At 48.4% G+C, this 19,563-nt stretch overlaps 1 protein-coding gene across 1 annotated transcript in view; it reads left to right on the forward strand.

Annotated features, from left to right (window-relative positions):
- Positions 1-388: 388 nt before the first annotated feature.
- The window catches only part of GPR139 (G protein-coupled receptor 139), a 37,102-nt gene continuing 17,927 nt past the window's right edge, over positions 389-19,563 (forward strand). Inside the window, exon 1 of the mRNA XM_038763296.1 lies at positions 389-509. Coding sequence (XP_038619224.1) covers positions 389-509 — 121 coding nt within the window. The remainder of the gene's footprint in view (positions 510-19,563) is intronic.

A 19,563-nucleotide genomic window follows, 5' to 3' on the forward strand; every position in this document is an offset into this window, starting at 1 on the left:
AGCGGGGAGCGGGGCTGAAGGACCAGTGCAGTAGGAGCGGGGCTGGAGGACCAGTGCAGGAGGAGAAGGGCTGGACAGAGGACCAGAGCAGGAGGAGCGGGGCTGAAAGACCAGTGCAGTAGGAGTGGGGCTGGAGGAGCAGTGCGGGAGGAGCGGGGCTGGAGGACCAGTGCAGGAGGAGAGGGGCTGGACGGAAGACTAGTAGAGGTAGAGCGGGGCTGGACGGAGAGGAGCCGTGCAGGAGGAGTGGGGCTGGACGGAGAGGAGCCGTGCAGGAGGAGTGGGGCTGGACAGAGCGGAGCTGGGGGCGCGGAGGAGGAGCTGGGGGCGCGGAGCGGGCGCGGGCCCTTCCCGGCGGCCGGCGGAGGGTGCGGGAGCCCCCGGCCCCATGGAGCACACGCACCTCCACCTCCGCAACAGCTCGCTGCTCTCCTACCCCCGCTACGGCTGCGGCTTGGGCTTCGTGCCGGTGGTCTATTACAGCCTGCTGCTCGGCCTCGGCCTGCCAGGTGAGGAGGGGACCCGGGGGGACCCGGGGGGGCCCGGGGGAGGGGGCCCGGGGGGAGCAGAAAGCTCCCGTCTGGGCCAGGGGTCGTCTCCGGCCTTCCCTCCGCGCCCCTGAAATCCCACCAAGTCCCACAACGACAACAACAATAATAATAATGGCATTTGTTAAGGTCCCTCATCTGGAAAATGGGGATTAAGACTGTGAGCCCCATGTGGGACAACCTGATCACCTTGTATTCATTCATTCATTCAATCGGATTTATTGAGCGCGTACTATGTGCAGAGCACTGTACTAAGCGCTTGGGCAGTACAAGAAGAAGGAGCGTGGCTTAGTGGAAAGAGCACGGGCTTGGGAGTCAGAGGTCATGGGTTCAAATCCCGGTTCCACCACTTGTCAGATGTGTGACCTTGGGCAAGTCACTTAGCTTCTTTGTGCCTCAGTTACCTCGTCTGTAAAATGGGGATTAAGACTGTGAGCCCCACGTGGGACAACCTGATCACCTTGTATCCTCCCCAGCGCTTAGAACAGTGCTTTGCACATAGTAAGCGCTTAATAAATGCCATTATTATTATTATTATTATTATTACAAGTCGGCAACATATAGAGACGGTCCCTACCCAACAACGGGCTCACAGTCTAGAAGGGGGAGACAGACAACAAAACATCCCCACTAGAGCTTAGAACAGTGCTTGGCACATAGTAAACGCTTAACAAATGCCATCATCATTATTACTATTAATCGCTTACTATGTGCCAAGCACTGTTCTAAGCGCTAGGGGGGATACAAGGTTATCAGGTTGTCCCATGTGGGGCTCACAGTCTTAATCCCCATTTTACAGACGAGGGAACTGAGGACCAGAGAAGTGACCTGTGAGCCCACTGTTGGGTAGGGACTGTATATGTTGCCAACTTGCACTTCCCAAGTGCTTAGTGCAGTGCTCTGCACACAGTAAGTGCTCAATAAATACGAGTGATTGATTGATTGATTGATTGATTGAAGTGATTTGCCCAAACTCACACCGAAAGTTTAATCCCGGAGGGTGGCGGGGAAGAGGAGGGGAGCAGGGGGGGGGAAGGAGATCCTGGGTCTTCCGCGCTGCCACTCAGGACAATGGAAGGGGCTTGCCCCCTGCCCATCTATTCGTTCAATCCTATTGATTGAGAGATTACTGGGTGCAGAGTGCTGCGCTAAATGCTGTGGTGAATACAAGCAAATTGGGAGGGACACAGTGCCGTCCCCCCTCCCCTCCCCACCGTGGGGCTCACAGGCTTCATCCTCATTTTACAGATGAGGGTTACCTTGGGAGGGAGTGCAGCTACAGGTGAGGGGCTCTCTCCACCCCTTGAATTGCCCAGACCCCGGGAGATGGGGATTCGTTTGCCCCCGCAGCCTCTGCCGGCTCTGAGCCTCCCCAATCGTAATAATGATAGTATTCGTTAAGCACTTACTATGTGCCAGGCACTGTGCTAAGCTCTGGGGTAGATACAAGGTAATCAGGTTGCCCCATGTGGGGCTCACAGTCTTCATCCCCATTTTACAGATGAGGGAATTGAGGCACAGAGAAGTGAAGTGGCTTGCCCAAGGTCACACAGCAGTCAACAGCAGACACAGCAGCTTCTAGACTGTGAGCCGTTGTTGGGTAGGGACTGTATATGTTGCCGAATTGTACTTTCCAAGCGCTTAGTACAGTGCTCTGCATGCAGTAAGCGCTCAATAAATGATTGAATGAATAAATGAATGACAAGTGGTGGAGCCGGGATTAGAACCCAGGTCCTCTGACTCCCAAGCCCGGGTTCTTTCCACTAATCCACGCTGCTTCTCAGAGCCCCAACCCGGAGGATCCCGTCCCTCTGTCTCTGCCCCCTTCAAGTGGGGTCCGGGCGGCTACCACTGCGGGTGATGCCCAGCTCAGGCTTTGGGAGGGCAGGGAGGGTGGTGAGGGCTACCCACCCCCTTTCCCCTGGCCACCGGGAGCCCGGAGCCAGGAATAGGGATCCGAGACCGGGATCTGGGAGCTGGAATGCCGGGAGCCGTAACAGGAGGAGAGAGGTTGACTGGGGATCGACCCTAGAGAACGAGGCAATAATAATCCTAATAATTATGGTATTTATTAAGCACTTACTATGTGCTCTATACTCTACTAAGCACTGCATTAGATACAAGCAGATTGGGTAGGACACAGTCCCTGTCCCCTGTAGGGCTCACAGTCATGGTCCCTATTTTATAGATGAGGTAACTGAGGCACAGAGTGAAGTGACTTGCTCAAAGTCACATAGCAGACCAATAGTGGAGTCAGAATTAGAACCCATGACCTTCTGAATCTCAGGTCCATGCTCTATCCCCTACGTCACACTGCCAGCCCCCTACCCCATCCAGCCCCAGCCCTCCACCCACTACCCCTGGCCTCTATCTCCCCCCCCCCCCCCCAGAAAAAAAACCTCCTCATACCATATACACACACACACACACACCCCACAGCCTCCACTGTCCTGTAGAGGACCTAGGGGATGGGCAGTAGAGGGGCAGGCAATCCTGGGAACAGAGATGCTGAGACTTGCAGAATTCCTGAAGAGATCTCACCCTGGCTTCCTCTCTCTCTCTTCCCTAAGCATCGGTCAGGAGGGAGACAAGTGACGGGGTGGGGAGTGGTGGGGGGAGGTACATTCCCTGAGAGGGCAACTCTCAGAAGGTCCAGGTCATGAACCGGGTGGACCTGCAATATTTGGAAGAAAGAGCTTCCATCCTCTCCTCCCAGCTCCGCTTTCCTCTTCCACCTCTTCCCAGAGCCCTGCCTGATGATGCTACCTGGCTCCAGCTGGGACCAAACTCGTTATGCCCACAGAGTTGGCAGGCCCAGCCCCAGTCCCAGAGAGGGCCCCGCTGGGTTTTTAATATCATTTTCCCTCCAAACTGGCAGTCACAAGAAAGCACAAGTTTACTAATTTCGAAGGCTCTTCCCCTCCTTGAATCTAAATGAGACCCAGCAAGTGATTAGACTTTTGTATTCCCAACTAATGACTCTGGCTACCTTGGGAGGGAAGTGCAGCCAGAGGTGAGGGGGCTCTCTCCGCCATGGCTCCTGCACATGTCCTTGAATTACTTTGGGATCGGGATTGATTAGGGTTCGGCGGACACAGGTTTCTCACCCGCTTTGCACTCCCCGACTGGGTAAGTGAGTTTTCAGGCTGCTCAGAGGGCCCAGTGGAGAACGCTGGGAACTCCAATCTCCTGTCTGTCCAAAGAGCACGTACTGCTCAGCCAGAAACAGCGGCAAACACCGTCTGGTGTTCTTTGCCTCGGGAATTCAGTCCAGCTTCACTTCTACTGACCCCCGTGAGGCAGTCCCATCTCTCAGGGTGAAGGGATGCTGATACCCTCAGAGTCACTGAGCCCTATCTGGTCCAACTAAACCCACCTCCTGAGACCCACGGAAATGAGCGCTCCACAGATGAAAGTGCCTGACTGGGGGAACGCCCTGAGAAATCTGCCAGTTCACTGCTTCTCGGACATGAGAAGGAATCACACAGTGAAAATCAGGCCACAGACTGAAAAATCAATAGAATGTACCCTGCCTCCTCTGCCCAGTCTCTTAGTTCTTATGGGAAGTCCCACATCTTGGAGGATACTGAGAGCCATTTAGGCAAGGGAATGCCTGGGGTCTCAGCCTAGTGGTATGGGAAGTGGGGGAAAGAGCCAAGGATGGACTTTGTGAGGGCCCAACGTGGTAGGTTCTGTGGTCCTGTATTGGTTCTTTTAGCCTGCAAGCACCCTGGAGTGAATTTCATCGGGAGCTGGGACTTCTTTGAGTAGGAAGCATGACTGTATATACAGCATGTGGTGTGTGAGTGTGTGTGTGTGTGTGTGTGTGTGTGTAACTGTATATGCATATAGCTACACATACAAACCTATATAAGTATCTACACACCCACACCCACACCCACCCACCCCCCAAACACACATAAGGAGATGGGAGTTTCTGGGGGGAAGGTGGTAATAATAATAATAATAATGGCATTTATTAAGCACTTACTATGTGCAAAGCACTGTTCTAAGCGCTGGGGGAGATACAAGGTGATCAGGTTGTCCCCCGGGGGGCTCACAGTCTTAGTCCTCATTTTACAGATGAAGGAACTGAGGCACAGAGAAGTTAAGTGACTTGCCCCAGCTGACAAGTGGCGGAGTTGGGTATGCTACAAGTGGTAGCATAGGAAACTGGGGGGTCCCTCCAAAATGTAAGCCTGAGGGACCAGCTGAAGTTTGCCGAGTTGGTCAAATGGGTGGTGTCCCTGACTAAGCAGGAAAGTTTCATCACCAGGTTCAATGCCTGGCAACCAGTGGACCTTCAGCCTTCATGGATGAATAGATGATGATGAAGTGCTTCACGGTCAGGGTAGGTGGTCATTAGAAGCCCAGCGAACTCCCAATTCCATCCATCCTGCCAGGGGAAAGCCTTGGGAAGCAGAGGTCAGGAAAGTGCTGGGCTCAGCACAACCCTCCCCTAGCTGAGAGTTTCACTGTAATACATTTCCCCCCCTAATTAGGAAACTCTCATTATTCTGCACTTGACAGGAACACACAGCTAAGCTGGGTGTGAAGTAACAGACCACAGGGCTAGATGATGTTGTTGAAAACTGAGATTTTAATTGAATTGCCATTCCTGGCAGTGGGCTCACCCAAAGATGAGTCTGGAGGAGAGGAAATGTTTACGAGAATTTGGAAAGGGATGGGGAGAACCACGCCGTGCTGCAGGGAAACGTGATTGGATGGAAGCAACTGTCTCCGGGCTGGACCCTGGACCCCTGGAAACTCTCCTGGGGCCTGAGGTAGAATGGATGATCCTGATGGGGTCAATTAGGTTGAGAATCAGGTGACGTGGGAGATCCAGGGTCCCCCCTTGAGCTCAGAGAGAAGACAAACCTCTTTGCTCTGGAGACCCTGAGAGAGATGGTGGGTGTTGAACATTGGATCTGCGAAAGGCAAAAACTGGATCCCTCACATCGACCTGCCGGGGCCTGTCGCAGATGACCTGAGCAACAGCCGGGGATTCACTGGTCCATGGACAAAGGAGGATTACTACCTTCTGGGGCCCCTGTTCTGAGGATCAGGATTTGTGTTCAGAGGGGAAAGAGACTTGAGGAATGTTTCTTCCAGGGCCCCTAGTCGAATCCTGGGAAGTAAGGTGGTATAGATAGATCAAAGCCTGGCTGGATTTTGTGGCTGAAACCAAGGAGGCTGGGTGGAGCGGCCTCCATCATTGAACGTAGACTCTTGGAATTCCATGGCACATAAGGCTGGAAGAGACCAACTCAATATGCCACAACCTCTCTCATCACCCATTCCAGTATAGAACAACCCCGCGTGGTCAAGGATGTCTTCTTTTAGTCTAAGTGGAATCCCTCCTGCTGCAGTCTAACCCCATTGTCTCAGTTTGCCTTTCATAGACCTGGGACATCTAGTACACTTAGTCCCCACCTCTTCAGCACTTTCTTCTGTAGCTGCTTCCTTTCTTCCTCATTTTTTATAATGGTATTAGAGTGTCAGGCACTATACTGCGCACTGTGGTGTGGCTCAGTGGAAAGAGCACGGGTTTGGAAATCAGATGTCATGGGTTCTAATCCCGGCTCCACCACTTGTCAGCTGTATGACTTTGGGCAAGTCACTTAACTTCTCTGTGCCTCAGTTACCTCATCTGTAAAATGGGGATTAAGACTGTGAGTCCCACGTGGGACAACCTGATTGCCTTGTATCTATCTGAGCGCTTAAAACAGCACTTGGCACACAGTAAGTGCTTCACAAATACCATTATTATTATTACTGTATACAAGACAATCACGTTGGACACAGTCCCTATCTCTCACAGGGCTCACACTCTTAATCCCCATTTTACAGATGAGATAACCAAGGCACAGAGAACAATTTCCCAAGGTCACACAGCTTCCTTCTCCTTCCTTACTTCTCTTCTTCTTCCCCCTACTCGGATAATAACAAGAATTTCCAAGAATGGCCTCTGGAAGGACAGTCTGGGAAATCCTCTCTGTCAGAGGGGAATGAACAGCAAGGAGCTGAAGGGAAAAGACAGAGGAAGCACCAAACCCAGAATGAGTAAGGAGGGAGAAGGAGTTTAAGAACAATCTAGAGGAAAGAGTGGAAATGGGTGCTTAATGATGAATATGATAAAACGGAATGTTTCACTGGAATTTGGGATATTGTAAACTCTTTCCTTAAAAGAGTGTTAAGAAAAGGGAAACTGTAAAGTCCAATGGGACACAACATTCAATGGAATGTGATGAAAATATTTGTAAATTTCAACATACATCATGCATCTCAGCAGACGCAAATGACTGAATCCTAAATATAGAGCTAGGAGAATTTGCTCACAAGCCTACTGATTTCTTTTCTAAATAAATTGTACATGGTTTGGGGAAATCTCCAGAGATGGCACTGAATGTGAAATGTTCTTCATCTTCAGAGAAAGTTAGAAAAATGAGTCTAGCAGTTACCATCTCTAAGTCTGACCTCAGAATTGAGTAACGAAGCCCATTAACAACCAGTTCTCCAGCGGTCCAGAGAGGTTTGGAGGGGGCTGGGGAGATCGGTAATAGCTGTGTCGTCCTTCTTTTGGAAGAGGAAATAGATAACCAGGTACTGAATCTGGCAGCACTGCTAACTGGGGGAGCATCACAGGGAGGACAGAGAAGCTGAAATGGATTTTCTGAGGTTTATACTACACAAAGTAACAAAATGGGATTATTGGGGATGGAGGAGTGAAGCAGGGAGAGAATGTAGGGATCTATACCTAGGGGAAAAATATCTTCCAACAGACAGATTCAGGGAGCTGGAATAACCTGGAAAACAGAAATACCACGAATCACCTCAGGGCAGGTGCAGCTTATCAAATGGGAGTTTGCAAAGGGAAAGAGAAGGAAAATAGCCAGTGTCCTTTGGGTCTGGGTCAGAAGGTCACAGAAGGGAGGGGTGGAATGCTGATCTCTCCCTTTGCAGACGCTCATCATGGGAGGAAAATGTTAGGTGTCTGACTTCTGAATTAATGGCAGCCCTGCCCTCCCCCGCAACTCACACACACACAAACACATACACACAAGTGTCTCCTCCCAAAAAAGCGATCATTTCCCAGGAGCTGCAAGGGGATGATGGTTTCACTTACTGAAGAGCAGCAAATCACTCTGTCAGCTGAAAAGCACTATGGGAAGCCAGCCTGTCTCAGAAGGGCACAGGGGATAACCTGGTAGGCTTTATGCCTCTCTGATTTCCACTGTTCTTTTATGGTCCAGTTTCAGTTTATTGCTGGGGCTGGTTTATCCAGATCTCTTGATGCTACTCCTCCAGTTCACCTCGTGGCCAGGCCCTTACTCAACAGCACAAATGTGTCAAGACAGATATTTTACAGATGTGGTAAAAACCAAGGCACTGAGAGGCCAACTGACTTACTCGAGGTCACACAGTGAATCTGTAGTAAATTTGGACCTAGAGCCCAAACATTCTTATTCCAAACCCAGAGCTCTAGTCACTGAGCCTGCTCTCTAGTTGGAGCAGTGTGACCTAATAGAAAGAACACAGCCCTGAGAGCTAAAGCACCAGGGTTTTAAACCTGGTTCCACCACTTGTCTGTTGTGTGACCTTAAGCCAGTCACTTAACTTCTCTGGCCTCAGTTTCTTCATCTGTAAAATGGGGATTCAATACCTGTTCTCCCTCCTGCGGAGACTGAGAGCTCCACGTCAAAAAAGGGATGTGTCTGATCTGATTATTTTGGATTTGCCCCACTGTTTAGTACAGTGCTTGGTGCATAATCAATCAATGGTATCTATTGAGCACTTACTTTGTGCAGAGCTCTGTACTAAGTAATTGAGAAAGTACAACTTTCTCAACTTTTGCCCATCTGCCAAGCTAGCTCTCTTCCTCCCTTCAAGGCCCTATTGAGAGCTCACCTCCTCCAGGAGGCCTTCCCAGACTGAGCCCCTTCTTTCCTCTCCCCCTCGTCCCCCTCTCCATCCCCGCCTTCTTACCTCCTTCCCTTCCCCACAGCACCTGTATATATGTATACATATTTGTACATATTTATTACTCTATTTATTTATTTATTTTACTTGTACATATCTATTTTATTTATTTTATTTTGTTAGTATGTTTGGTTTTGTTTTCTGTCTTCCCCTTTTAGACTGTGAGCCCACTGTTGGGTAGGGACTGTCTCTATATGCTGCCAATTTGTACTTCCCAAGCGCTTAGTACAGTGCTCTGCACATAGTAAGCACTCAATAAATACGATTGATGATGATGATGATACAACAGAATTGGTAGACGCATTCCCTGTCCACAAAGTAAGCACTTAACAAATAATGTGCTACTATCAGAGTTTCTGTCAGTGCAGGAGAGGTGAGATAGGTGGTGAGTATGAGAGGAATGTGAATGGGGTAAAAGTCTAAAACTCAATCCATTTTGGCAGGGACATGGTAGAGGTGGGCTTGCGAAGGATGAAATGGTGATTCGGGATTATTTGGAGATGACTTTCCAAGAAATGTCTCCCTCTCAAAAGCATAAAGAACTGGAAGCAGCATTAAAGGAGAGGTTTAGAAAAAGTGTCTTTTGAAGTCAGTTCAAAGTGTCATCATGCCTCTCCAAAGACTCCCCTCAGTGGGAGTTTTGTTTTGTTGTCTGCCTCCCCCTTCTAGACTGTGAGCCCGTTGTTGGGTAGGGACCATCTCTATATGTTGCTGACTTGTACTTCCCAAGTGCTTAGTACAGTGCTCTGCAAACAGTAAGTGCTCAATAAATACAATTGAATTAATGAATAAATGAATGAATGGGAAGCCATTCCAGGAAAGTGGAGAGAAGCAATCAGGCACAAGCTTTATTAAGTATATCCTCTGGGGAAAGGAGCCACAAGACAGTGTGTCAGGGTTAATGGGCATTTCCTTTCTCTTGTTTACCAAAATGTCGACAATAGACAGTGTTCGGGGGAATCACTTTCTACTACATCCATTGCTTTCCATTTTAGCCTAATGTAAGGAGCAAATTATCAGGTGGCTGACTTGGGACAGAGGGAAACACACACTTGCATAAGTGCATGCGCACACATACACATATGAATAGGCACATGCACCCAAGCAAGCATTCACAGAGTACTACACAGCCAGGGATAAGGGTTGACTGAATTCCACTGCTGTTCACTGCTGTCCACTCATTTAATGATCTTCACCTGAGCAGCAGAATTCAATTTCCCTATGGGAAGAATGAGAAACAGCAGCTGAAACTTCAATGATAGAGTCTCATATGCTGGGATGCTGGTGAGCTGGAATAGTGGTAGAAACAGGCCTGCTGGATTGGAAGAAACAGGATGTTACTTGGGTGCTTTCCTCCTTATGCTGGTAGAAAATGAAAGATGGGATGGAGAAGATAGAGGAAGGGGAGAGTGAGACTAGCCTAGTCCATTGTTGTGGGGGATCTGAGAGGCCAGGACAGTTCCTCCTTTCTTCTTGTGGATTCTCTCACTTAAACAGAGTGCTAAGCATTTCACCAATTTGCAGTTTTCAGACTGAGCTACTGAGAGGCAGCCTGGAAACTCCCAAATCCAGTTTTAATTCTCCCACTGATTTCTCCTGTGACCTTGAAGAAGTCATTACCACCTCTCTGTGTTCCTCCCCTTCCCCACTGACGATTGAAAAAAAAATGATAAGAGCTCCTTTTCTCGGACAGCTCATCAGGTCTGGACTGCAGACCCAAGGCCACAGAAGGTTTAGATATATTCTCTGTGCCTCTGTGCCTCTGTGCCTCAGTTACCTCACCTGTAAAATGGGGATTAAGACTGTGAGCCCCCCCGGGCACAACCTGATCACCTTGTAACCTCCCCAGTGCTTAGAACAGTGCTTTGCACATAGTAAGTGCTTAATAAATACCATTATTATCATTATTACTATTATTATTATTATATACATATACATCCACAGAAGGCCAGATTTCATTGAGAAGAACAGGCAGCAATAGTAGCCCCTGAATTTTAGCTTCCACAAAGGTGGACTACAACCCCCATAAAGGAAAGCCACGAGCTCTGCTTAACGGTGGCTCCCAGGCAGGGTGTCCCTGTTTGAACACCCGGGACTACTCCAACAATGAGTCCCAGGAGGCCCTTAGAGCAGACTACAACCCCTAATGGACTGGAAGATCCTTGAAGGCAAGGTCTGGATCTTTTTCTTTGTAACTCTCCTCAGGGGCAGTACAATGTCCAGCACACTGCAGAATACACTACTCTGCATACGGAGAGGCTCAATCCAGGCTGCTGAGGGACCAATCCTCTGACTGACTGAGTAAATGAATGGGTGAATGAATGAATGACTAGCTGACTGATTGACTAGCTGACTGACTAGTTGGTTGGCTGACTGACTGGCTGATTGACTGACTGCCTGACTGCCTGACTTACTGACTGACTGACTAGCTGGCCGACTGGATAATTGGCAGGCTGCCTGACTGATTGGATGACTGACTGGATGACTAAATGACTGGCTGGCTAGTTGACTGACTTAGTGAGTGATTGACTGACTGATTAGCTGATTGGCTGGCTCTTGGATTTGCAGGCCGACTGATTAGGAAAAGGTTGAATCCTAAAATGCAGCAGAATCTGTTACTGTTTCTTTGAACTCACTTCATCAGCATTCAAGTTGGATTCCCCCATTACACTTTCTTGAGGAGAGAGAGAACGGGTTCTGCTGAACAGCCAGCAATCACCAGACTGATAATAGGGGGGGCAGTGTTGTCTAGTGGGAAGAGCACAGGACTGGGAGCCTAGAAATCTGGGTTCTAGTCCCAACCCTGCCACTGGCCTGCTATGTGACTTTGGACAAGTGGCTTATTCTCCTCCGGGCTCAGGGTCCTCATCTTTTAAATGGGGATAGAATACTGCTCTCCCTGCCTCTTGGACTGTGGGGTACATGGGGGAAAGCGATTGTGTTTAATCTGAATATTTTCTACCTACCCTAGGGTTTAGCACAGTGCTTTGGCACCCAGTCAACACAAATTAATTGGCATAATTATTAGGGTGCTATACAAAGAAGACTGGGGCCCAGAGAACTGCTGCAATGGTCTTGGCACTAGGTAATTCAACCTGGGGACTGAGCTGTCATTTCTCACAGCCCAGGTAACTCGGGGAAGAGCTTCCCAATCCAGCATCGCTCTGCCCTGGAAGAGCAGTAAGAGACGGAGTCACCTTCAGAGTTGTCATTTGACAAATGAAAGGCATTTAGACTGATCTACAGGCTGGTAGGAGTATCCACCGCAGCCTTCTGATCTAGTGACCCCCGAAGCCAGCAGGGAGGCAGGTAGCCACCTCTACTTGGCTGCAGAAGAGAAGGACATGATGAGAGGGAAGAGGGGGAAGGTGGGTAACAGACTGAGGACTGTAAGATGTGCAAAGGAAGAAAAGGGTCCTTTGTTCTTGGATGTGGTCCATTTTTCAGAGCAGAATTGAGGGTAGTGGCTTCCTGGGGGGTGGAATTACCCAGCAATCTTTCAGGGGAGAAACGGGGAGTACCAGATGAGGAAACATGATGGCAAAGCTTTTCATGCAAGGGCATCACCTTATCTTTGTGTTTCCATAGGAACATAAAACTATGGGGAAGTTTTCCCAAGACTGCATTCCCCCACCACCCAACACCCACATAGACTCACATGAAAACATGTCTTCTCTGCCTCTCATATACCCCTTAAAAATCCCACACTCATCCAACCAGTAAAAATAATAATGGTAATAATTTTGGCATTTTTAAGCACCCATTATGTGCCAAGCACGGTATTCATTCATTCATTCAATCGTATTTATTGAGTGCTTACTGTGTGCAGAGCACTGTACTAAGCACTTGGGAAGCAAGTCGGCAATATACAGCAATGGTCCCTACCCAACAACGGGCTCACAGTCTAGAAGGGGGAGACAGACAACAAAACAAAACATGTAGACTGGTGTCAAAATCGTCAGAACAAATAGAATTAAAGCTATATGCACATCGTTAACAAAATAAATAGAATAGTAAAGATGTACAAGTAAAATAAATAGAGTAATAAATCTGTACAAATATATATACAAGTGCTGTGGGGAGGGGAAGGAGGTAGGGTGGGGGAATGGGGAGGAAGAGAGGAAAAAGGGGGCTCAGTATGAAACCCTGTATGAAACCCTGGGGTAGATACAATACAATCAGCCCAGACACAGTCCCTGTTCCACATGAGATTCACCATCAGATGTGGAGAGGGAGAAAACAGGTATTTAACCCTCATTTTATAGATGAGGAAACTGAGGCACAGAGGTTTACAAAGACGAGTGCTGGAGTGAAAATTAGAATCTAGATCTCCTGAAACCCAGTTCTGCACCCTTTACATTGGGTCATGCTGCTTCACACACAAACACGCACACACCCCTACCTCCACTCAACCAGTCTTTATGTTGCCCCTCCCTTCAGGTGATACCTCACCCTTGCCACACACCTTTATCGTAAGACAGAGCAAGGAAATATCATTTAGAAGCATACTTGGCCCAGATTCAGGATGGAAGTTCTACTCCTTGGAGAGATTTCCTTTTTCCTTCTTTACCCCTCCAGGATCAGGAGAGCAGGAGAGAGCAGAGCGGCATGGGGAGATGGACATTGTCCAGTTTGTAGGCGGTTACAAGGGATGTGCCAGAAGGTTTCTGGAGCAATGCTCAATTGGTTTAACTGCTTTGGACAGGGCAGAGAGCCCGAGGCCTGAGAGCAGATCTGAATTTTAAACTGTGTCAGTAAGAGAAAGTATATACCTCAAGCGATTCATCTGACACTTCCAGCTTGTGGCTGGAAGCAATTCCCGAAAGGCCCCTCAACAAACTTCTACCATGCAGTTGGGACTCAAAATACAGAAATGGTGCACTGTAGGTCATTCTTCTTCAGCTCTGATCAGGCGGCAATAAGATTACTAATGATATTGATTATGGTATTTGTTGAGGGCTTATAGGCACTGAACTAAGCACTGGGGTGGATACAAGCAAATTGGGTTGGACACAGTCCCTGTCCCATGTGGGGCTCACAGTCTCAAACCCCATTTTACGGATGAGGTAACTGAGGCCCAGAGAAGTCAAGTGATTTGCCCAAGCAGACTAGTGGCAGAGCCAGGATTAGAACCCAGGTCCTTATGACTCCTAGGCCCGTGCTCTAGCCACTGTGCCACGCTGCCTGGTATCCCCAAGCTATGCCTGGGTAGTTTCCTGCTCTGCTTCGAGTGTAAATTTTTGGATAGCATTCAATGGGTGGACACTACAGCAGGTCTAATGCAGCAGGGAGATGGGGGGGAGTAGGAGGGGAGGAAGGAGGAAGGGTCTTCAGCTATCCTCACGTTGACAGTTTCTCAGAAAGTGGTTGGAAAATGTGGGCAGCCTTGCCACTGAGGACACATTTTACCCCTTCCCTACAAAAAGCCTCCAGCTCGATGGGAGCAGCCCTAAAATCAGGTTTCGATCCCTCCTTTTAGGATGTGAAAAAATTACCACAGGGTTACTCTCTTTTTGTTTCTTGAGAGAAAGGCAAGAATGAGGTGCAAAAACCAAGCTGCCATGGTATTTGAAAGTTTTGCCTGAAATAGGGCAGGTGGCTTGTTTCTACTTGGGACGATTGTAAAGGTAGGCTCTGAAGAGTTCATCAGTTCTCTTAAAACCAGCCAGCAAGAAAAAGTTAGATTGACTTCAAGGAAACAGAGTGGTTATTGTACACTGAGTACCCGTCTTTGGGAATGTCTTTGAATTGGTCCCTAGAGGTGTGCTGGGACCTTAAATCTCTCCCTTCTTCACCTTGATGCCAACTTACCTGGTCTCTGGGCAGTCCTAAGGCTGCCAGATCAGCTATAGGGTGAGGGGACAGCCTGGCAGGCAGTGGGAGAGGATTAAAAAAGACATTCAGGGCCCTCAGTCTGTCTGGACTTACAACATTTCCCACAAGCGACCCCTGAGCCCCCTCCCACTTGCATCAGAATGATTGTGTTTCATCCCAAAGGCCCCTTGGCTCTGGAACTCAGCTCCGGGCAGGACCTGAGGCCAAGGGGTAGTGAGCGAGGATGAAAATGCCAGACATCACAGTGTCTGGGGTCAAATCTGTATGGTGCAGGGAACAGAGCAGCTGAATGCCGGATAACCCACCAGCCCTATTTCTGATGACTTTCCAGAGTGGCTGCCGGAGCTGTGCTGAAAGTTTCCAAGCAGAAACTCCTGCCCTTGTTCTCCTCATTTGGCCAGATTCACAAATCACCTTACACACCATTAGGTTGCCTAAGTCTAGAGGTAACCATCTGCCATGGTTGCTTGTGAGAGGAGAGCTGAAATCTTTGGACCTGTGGCCCTCCCAGGGAGACACCTTCCCTCAGGATGGCCCGACCAATTACCCAGAAAAAAAGGGGGAGAGCTTAGCTGTGTCTATCTTTCCTGGCTCTTGTTTTGTTGAAGAGGTGCAGCAGGTGACTATCTGAGCTTGTTGCCGGAGCCATTACAAACTTACCACATCAATTAGCATTGTATTTTGCCTTATGGAACTTAATCCTTGATCTGGGCATACGATGATTTTGGAAAGACCCTTTTCCCCATAATTGCTAGTGGTTCCAGCTGATTCTGCCTGCAGAGGTGCGGAGCCAACGTGAATGAGAGCTGTGTCCATGGAATTTTTGTCGGGGCAGCACTGAGGCTTGCATTGGTTTTGGGGGGTTATTTTTAATTATTATTAATAATAATAATGATGGCATTTGTTAAGCACTTACTATGTGCAAAGCACTGTTCTAAGCACTGAAGGGGGATACAAGGTGATCAGGTTGCCCCACGTGGGGCTCACAGTCTTAATCCTCATTTTACAGATGAGGTAACTGAGGCACAGAGAAATTAAGTGACTTGCCCAAGGTCACACAGCTGACAATTGGTAGAGCTGGGATTTGAACCCATGACCGCTGAGTCCTAAGCCCGTGCTCTTTCCATTGAGCCACGCTGCTGCTCCATACCTGGAGAAGTGGGAGTTGCCATAGTGAATGTACTTGTTTAATTTTAAAGTTCTTGATCCCAACAGTTGTAATTTCTGCACCGATAATTACTACTTAATGTGAGAAAGCCCTGGTCCTGACTCGGTAGGGAGTGGGATCTATAATCCTGCAGAACTGGGTTTTAGATACACTCAGCCCTTTCCCTGGGCCAACACATATTGACTCTGTTGTTGGGGTGGAGGGAGGCAGGGGAGAAGGGATGGGAAGGAGGGAAAGGAAGCCTTCTCTCTCTCCCTCTCTCCACAGAGCCGCTCGCAATGAATCACCCTGACCTTGCTCTTGGAGCTACTTTGGGCCACTGCTTCCTTCTTCTTCTCGGCCCCATTTCCCTCTCCTGAATTATTTGAAATTATTTTTAAACAAGAGCAGCTGGATAATTTCCCTAATCGAAAAATGGGAAATTGAGTTGCTTGAAGAAAAGCAACTTTGAACACTCCCCTGGACAAACGGGTGGAAATCTTAAACCTACCAGAATCAAGCAGCAGGCTGCACCTCAGCCAGCACCCTCTCTCTTTCATTCATTCAACCGTATTTATTGAGCACTTAATGTGTGCAGAGCACTGTACTAAGTGCTTGGGAAGTACAAGTTGGCAACATTTCCCCATCAGTGCCTTTGTCCAGTGGGTGGGGAGGGGGTGAGCCATCCCTCCAAGAAAGAGTGCCCCAGGTGCCCTTAAAGGCAGCACCTAGAATGGGGGCGCTCCCAGGATCATTAATCTGTGCCTTCCTGCATTCATTTAATCATATTTATTGAGTGCTTACTGTGTGCAGAGCACTGTATGTCACTGCCCCCACCCCCCAACTCTTTTAGCCACTGCACTAACAGCTGCCAGAGGGGTAAAGCAATGCCGGTGGTGACTGGAACTGTATTCCCTGCCCCCTCCACTGTCCCAGTCCCCATTGGCAACACTCCTCCTTCCAACCTGCCCTCAGCCCAGCTGACCCACTTATTGAAAGTGGATCCAGTTTGGGCAGACCGAGAAGCAGCATGGCCTAGTGGATAGAGCACGGGCCTGGGAATCTGAAGATCTTGGGTTCTGATTGCAGCTCCACCACTTCCATGCTGTGTGACCTTGGGCGAGTCACTTCACTTCCTGTGCCTCAGTTACTTCACCTGTAAAATGGGGCTTAAGACTATGAGTCCCATGTAGGACAGGGACTGTGTCCAACCTAATTGTCTTGTATCTGTCCCAGTGCCTAGTACAGACCCTAGCACATAGTAAGCACATAACAAATACCATTTTTTATCATCGTTGTTATTATTATTATCATTATTAGATGGGAAGCCCCCGAGGCCAGCACATTTAGTGGCCATCTCAGACTCTGACTCTTGCCTCCAGCCCTGTCAGGAAGTTCTCCTCTCTGGATTCTCCTGCCGATTTATCCTCCAGCAGAATTTCTTTCACTTCCAACTCAGGTAGATGGAATTTGTCTTGTTATCTCAGAAAACTGGATGCCACTAGGCAGGCTCTCCTCTTCCCACCTTCCCGTCAACCCAGACACTTGTAATCATGTCCACAGTAAAGGAGAAACAGGCCCGACCTGTAATTCTAAAAAACACTTCACTTTGGGACCTGCAGTTTGACGTAAATTAGAGCATCTCTTGTCCCACAACCACAGGTTTCAGGTTTGGGTTTTTTTTTTTTTCTAAAAATTCCCCAATGCTAATAAAACCACTTCCATATAATTACATCTCCTTGACCTAAATGTCAGTCTGTTGTGTACCTTTGCCGGATGTACAAAAACAATTTCTCGAGCTACATAAAATTGCCTTTTCAGTGCTTCCGGATAATTGGGTGTCAGAATTGTCTTCTCTGTGGAGGCCCCGCTCCCTTCTCATCTACATCTGGCTGCTGATGGTTCGGCACCCATCACCTGACTATGGTGGTGTTTTTGTGTCTCACACTGTGCGTCTCTGGGTGGAAAATTCAGCTTCCTAATAGTTGGTCCCAGGAGGAACAAAATGTTCTCCAGGAACCTGTCCTTGGAGAGAGCCCGTGGTGTGTCTCGCATAGGATGTTGAGGCCTAAGACTGCAACAGCCAAGTTCCTCGAGGACTGACATCACTGACAGAAAGCGGGGCCTGGCTTCAGCTACGTTCACCCCTTTGGTGACCGTGAGCTTCTTCTGAAAATGTAAAAGTCTATATTCCAGCCATGCAGCTCAGTCCCAGAGTGCAGGGCTATGAGCAGGTGGCAGCCTGCCAGATACATTACAGGTCTGGGCAATAGCCCCTCTGCCAGACCAAGCCCTCAAAGGATATATTTTCTTGCCACATCTAACTCAAGAAGAAGTGGAGGAAAAGAGGAGAAAGAAAGATGTAGGGAAAAGAATGGAAAGTTAACGGGCCACTGTGGAAAGCACACTAATGAACCAGGGCCTGTATAGCATTCATGCATTCAATCATATTTATTGAGTACTTACTGTGTGCAGAGCACTGTACTAAGCGCTTGGGAAGTACAAGTCGGCAACATATAGAGATGGTCCCTACCCAACAACAGTCTTACAGTCTAGAAGGGGGAGATAGACAACAAAACAAAATGTGGACAGGTGACAAGTCACCAGAATAAATAAAAATAAAGCTAGATACACATCATTAACAAAATAAATAGAATATTAAATATGTACAAGTAAAATAAGTAGAGTAATAAATCTGTACAAACGTATATACTGGTGCTGTGGGGAGGGGAAGGAGGTAGGGCAGGGGGATGGGGAGGAGGAGAGGAAAAAGGGGGCTCAGTTTGGGAAGGCCTCCTGGAGGAGGTGAGCTCTCAGTAGGTCTTTGAAGGGAGGAAGAGAGCTAGCTTGGCGGGGAATTTAAATAGCAGATATTTAACCCTAAGTTCTTCCCTTTGGATGCAAAAGCTGACATCCTAAGTGGCACATTACACCCTTCTGAGATACCACCCAGAGATACAATCCCCTGCCTTGAACTTAGTTTTAAAGTTTGTATTTCATTTCTGTTCTCTTTGTTTACTTGACAAAACATGGGCATTAAATCATTCAATGGTGCTTTGATTGCACGTACTGTGTGCAGAGCTCTGAAGAGCTTGGGAGAGTGCCATAGTCATGGGCATATACCAGAAAGAGTGAAGAGTGAGGAATCACCAGTTGGTACCTCTAGCGGGTCACATCCTATGGCATTACTTCATCACCTGACTGAGGTGGTGTTTTCGTTTCTCACACTGGGTGTCTCTGGGTGGAGAATTTGGCTTCCTAATAGCTGGTCCTAGAGGGAATAAAATGTCCTCCAGGAACTCATCCTTGGAGAGAGCCCATGTGATGATTCGCGTAGGATGAAGGCAGAAGGACTCTAGTAGGCTGATGTGTTTCGTGATTAGAGACAACGGCTGTATTTGAACTCCATTTTGCTGTAACTGGTGTTTGTGGAGAGAGGAATATGGTCGAGGAACTCAGATCCAAAGCTGGAGTGGGATTGGCCACATTTTGTATGCAAAATTGATAAGCTATTTGCCCATAGCTAAAAATACCTGGCTCTGGCACCCACTGGCGAAGAAACAGATGGATGGCACTTAGCGCAAGATGTTTAATCAACTAGCGCAAATCAGATAGGAGTCACAATTAGCCTTTGACACCCATAGTGAACTCAGGATGGAGAGACTGAATGCTTCTGACTTTCTATTGGCTGCCAGGTGCCCAGTGGGCTTGCTCTAGTGCCCAAGGAAATTGAAAAATGAATGAACCTCTTCTCCTCACCCCCATCCCCCAGGCAGTAGCCAGCTGGAGTGTTCAGAGCTGAGTGATGTCAACAAAACTTTTCTACTTGTGGGAAGAGCATAGGGGACGGAAATGCACTGGATTTAGGGTTTAAGATGAATGCCTGACTGGGAGAGGGCTGTTGGGGGAGGGATAGCGGACCCTCAAATGCGGGTACCCAAGGGAGATTGCAGAATGTCTTCTGAAGGTACCTGAAAGCAAAAGAAAGTGTCATCTGGTATGGTCAAAGCCTTATTGAAGGCACATCTCCTCCAAGATGCCTTCCCCGACTAG

The sequence above is a fragment of the Tachyglossus aculeatus genome, chromosome 21, assembly GCF_015852505.1.
Source record: "Tachyglossus aculeatus isolate mTacAcu1 chromosome 21, mTacAcu1.pri, whole genome shotgun sequence".
NCBI lineage: Eukaryota > Metazoa > Chordata > Mammalia > Monotremata > Tachyglossidae > Tachyglossus > Tachyglossus aculeatus.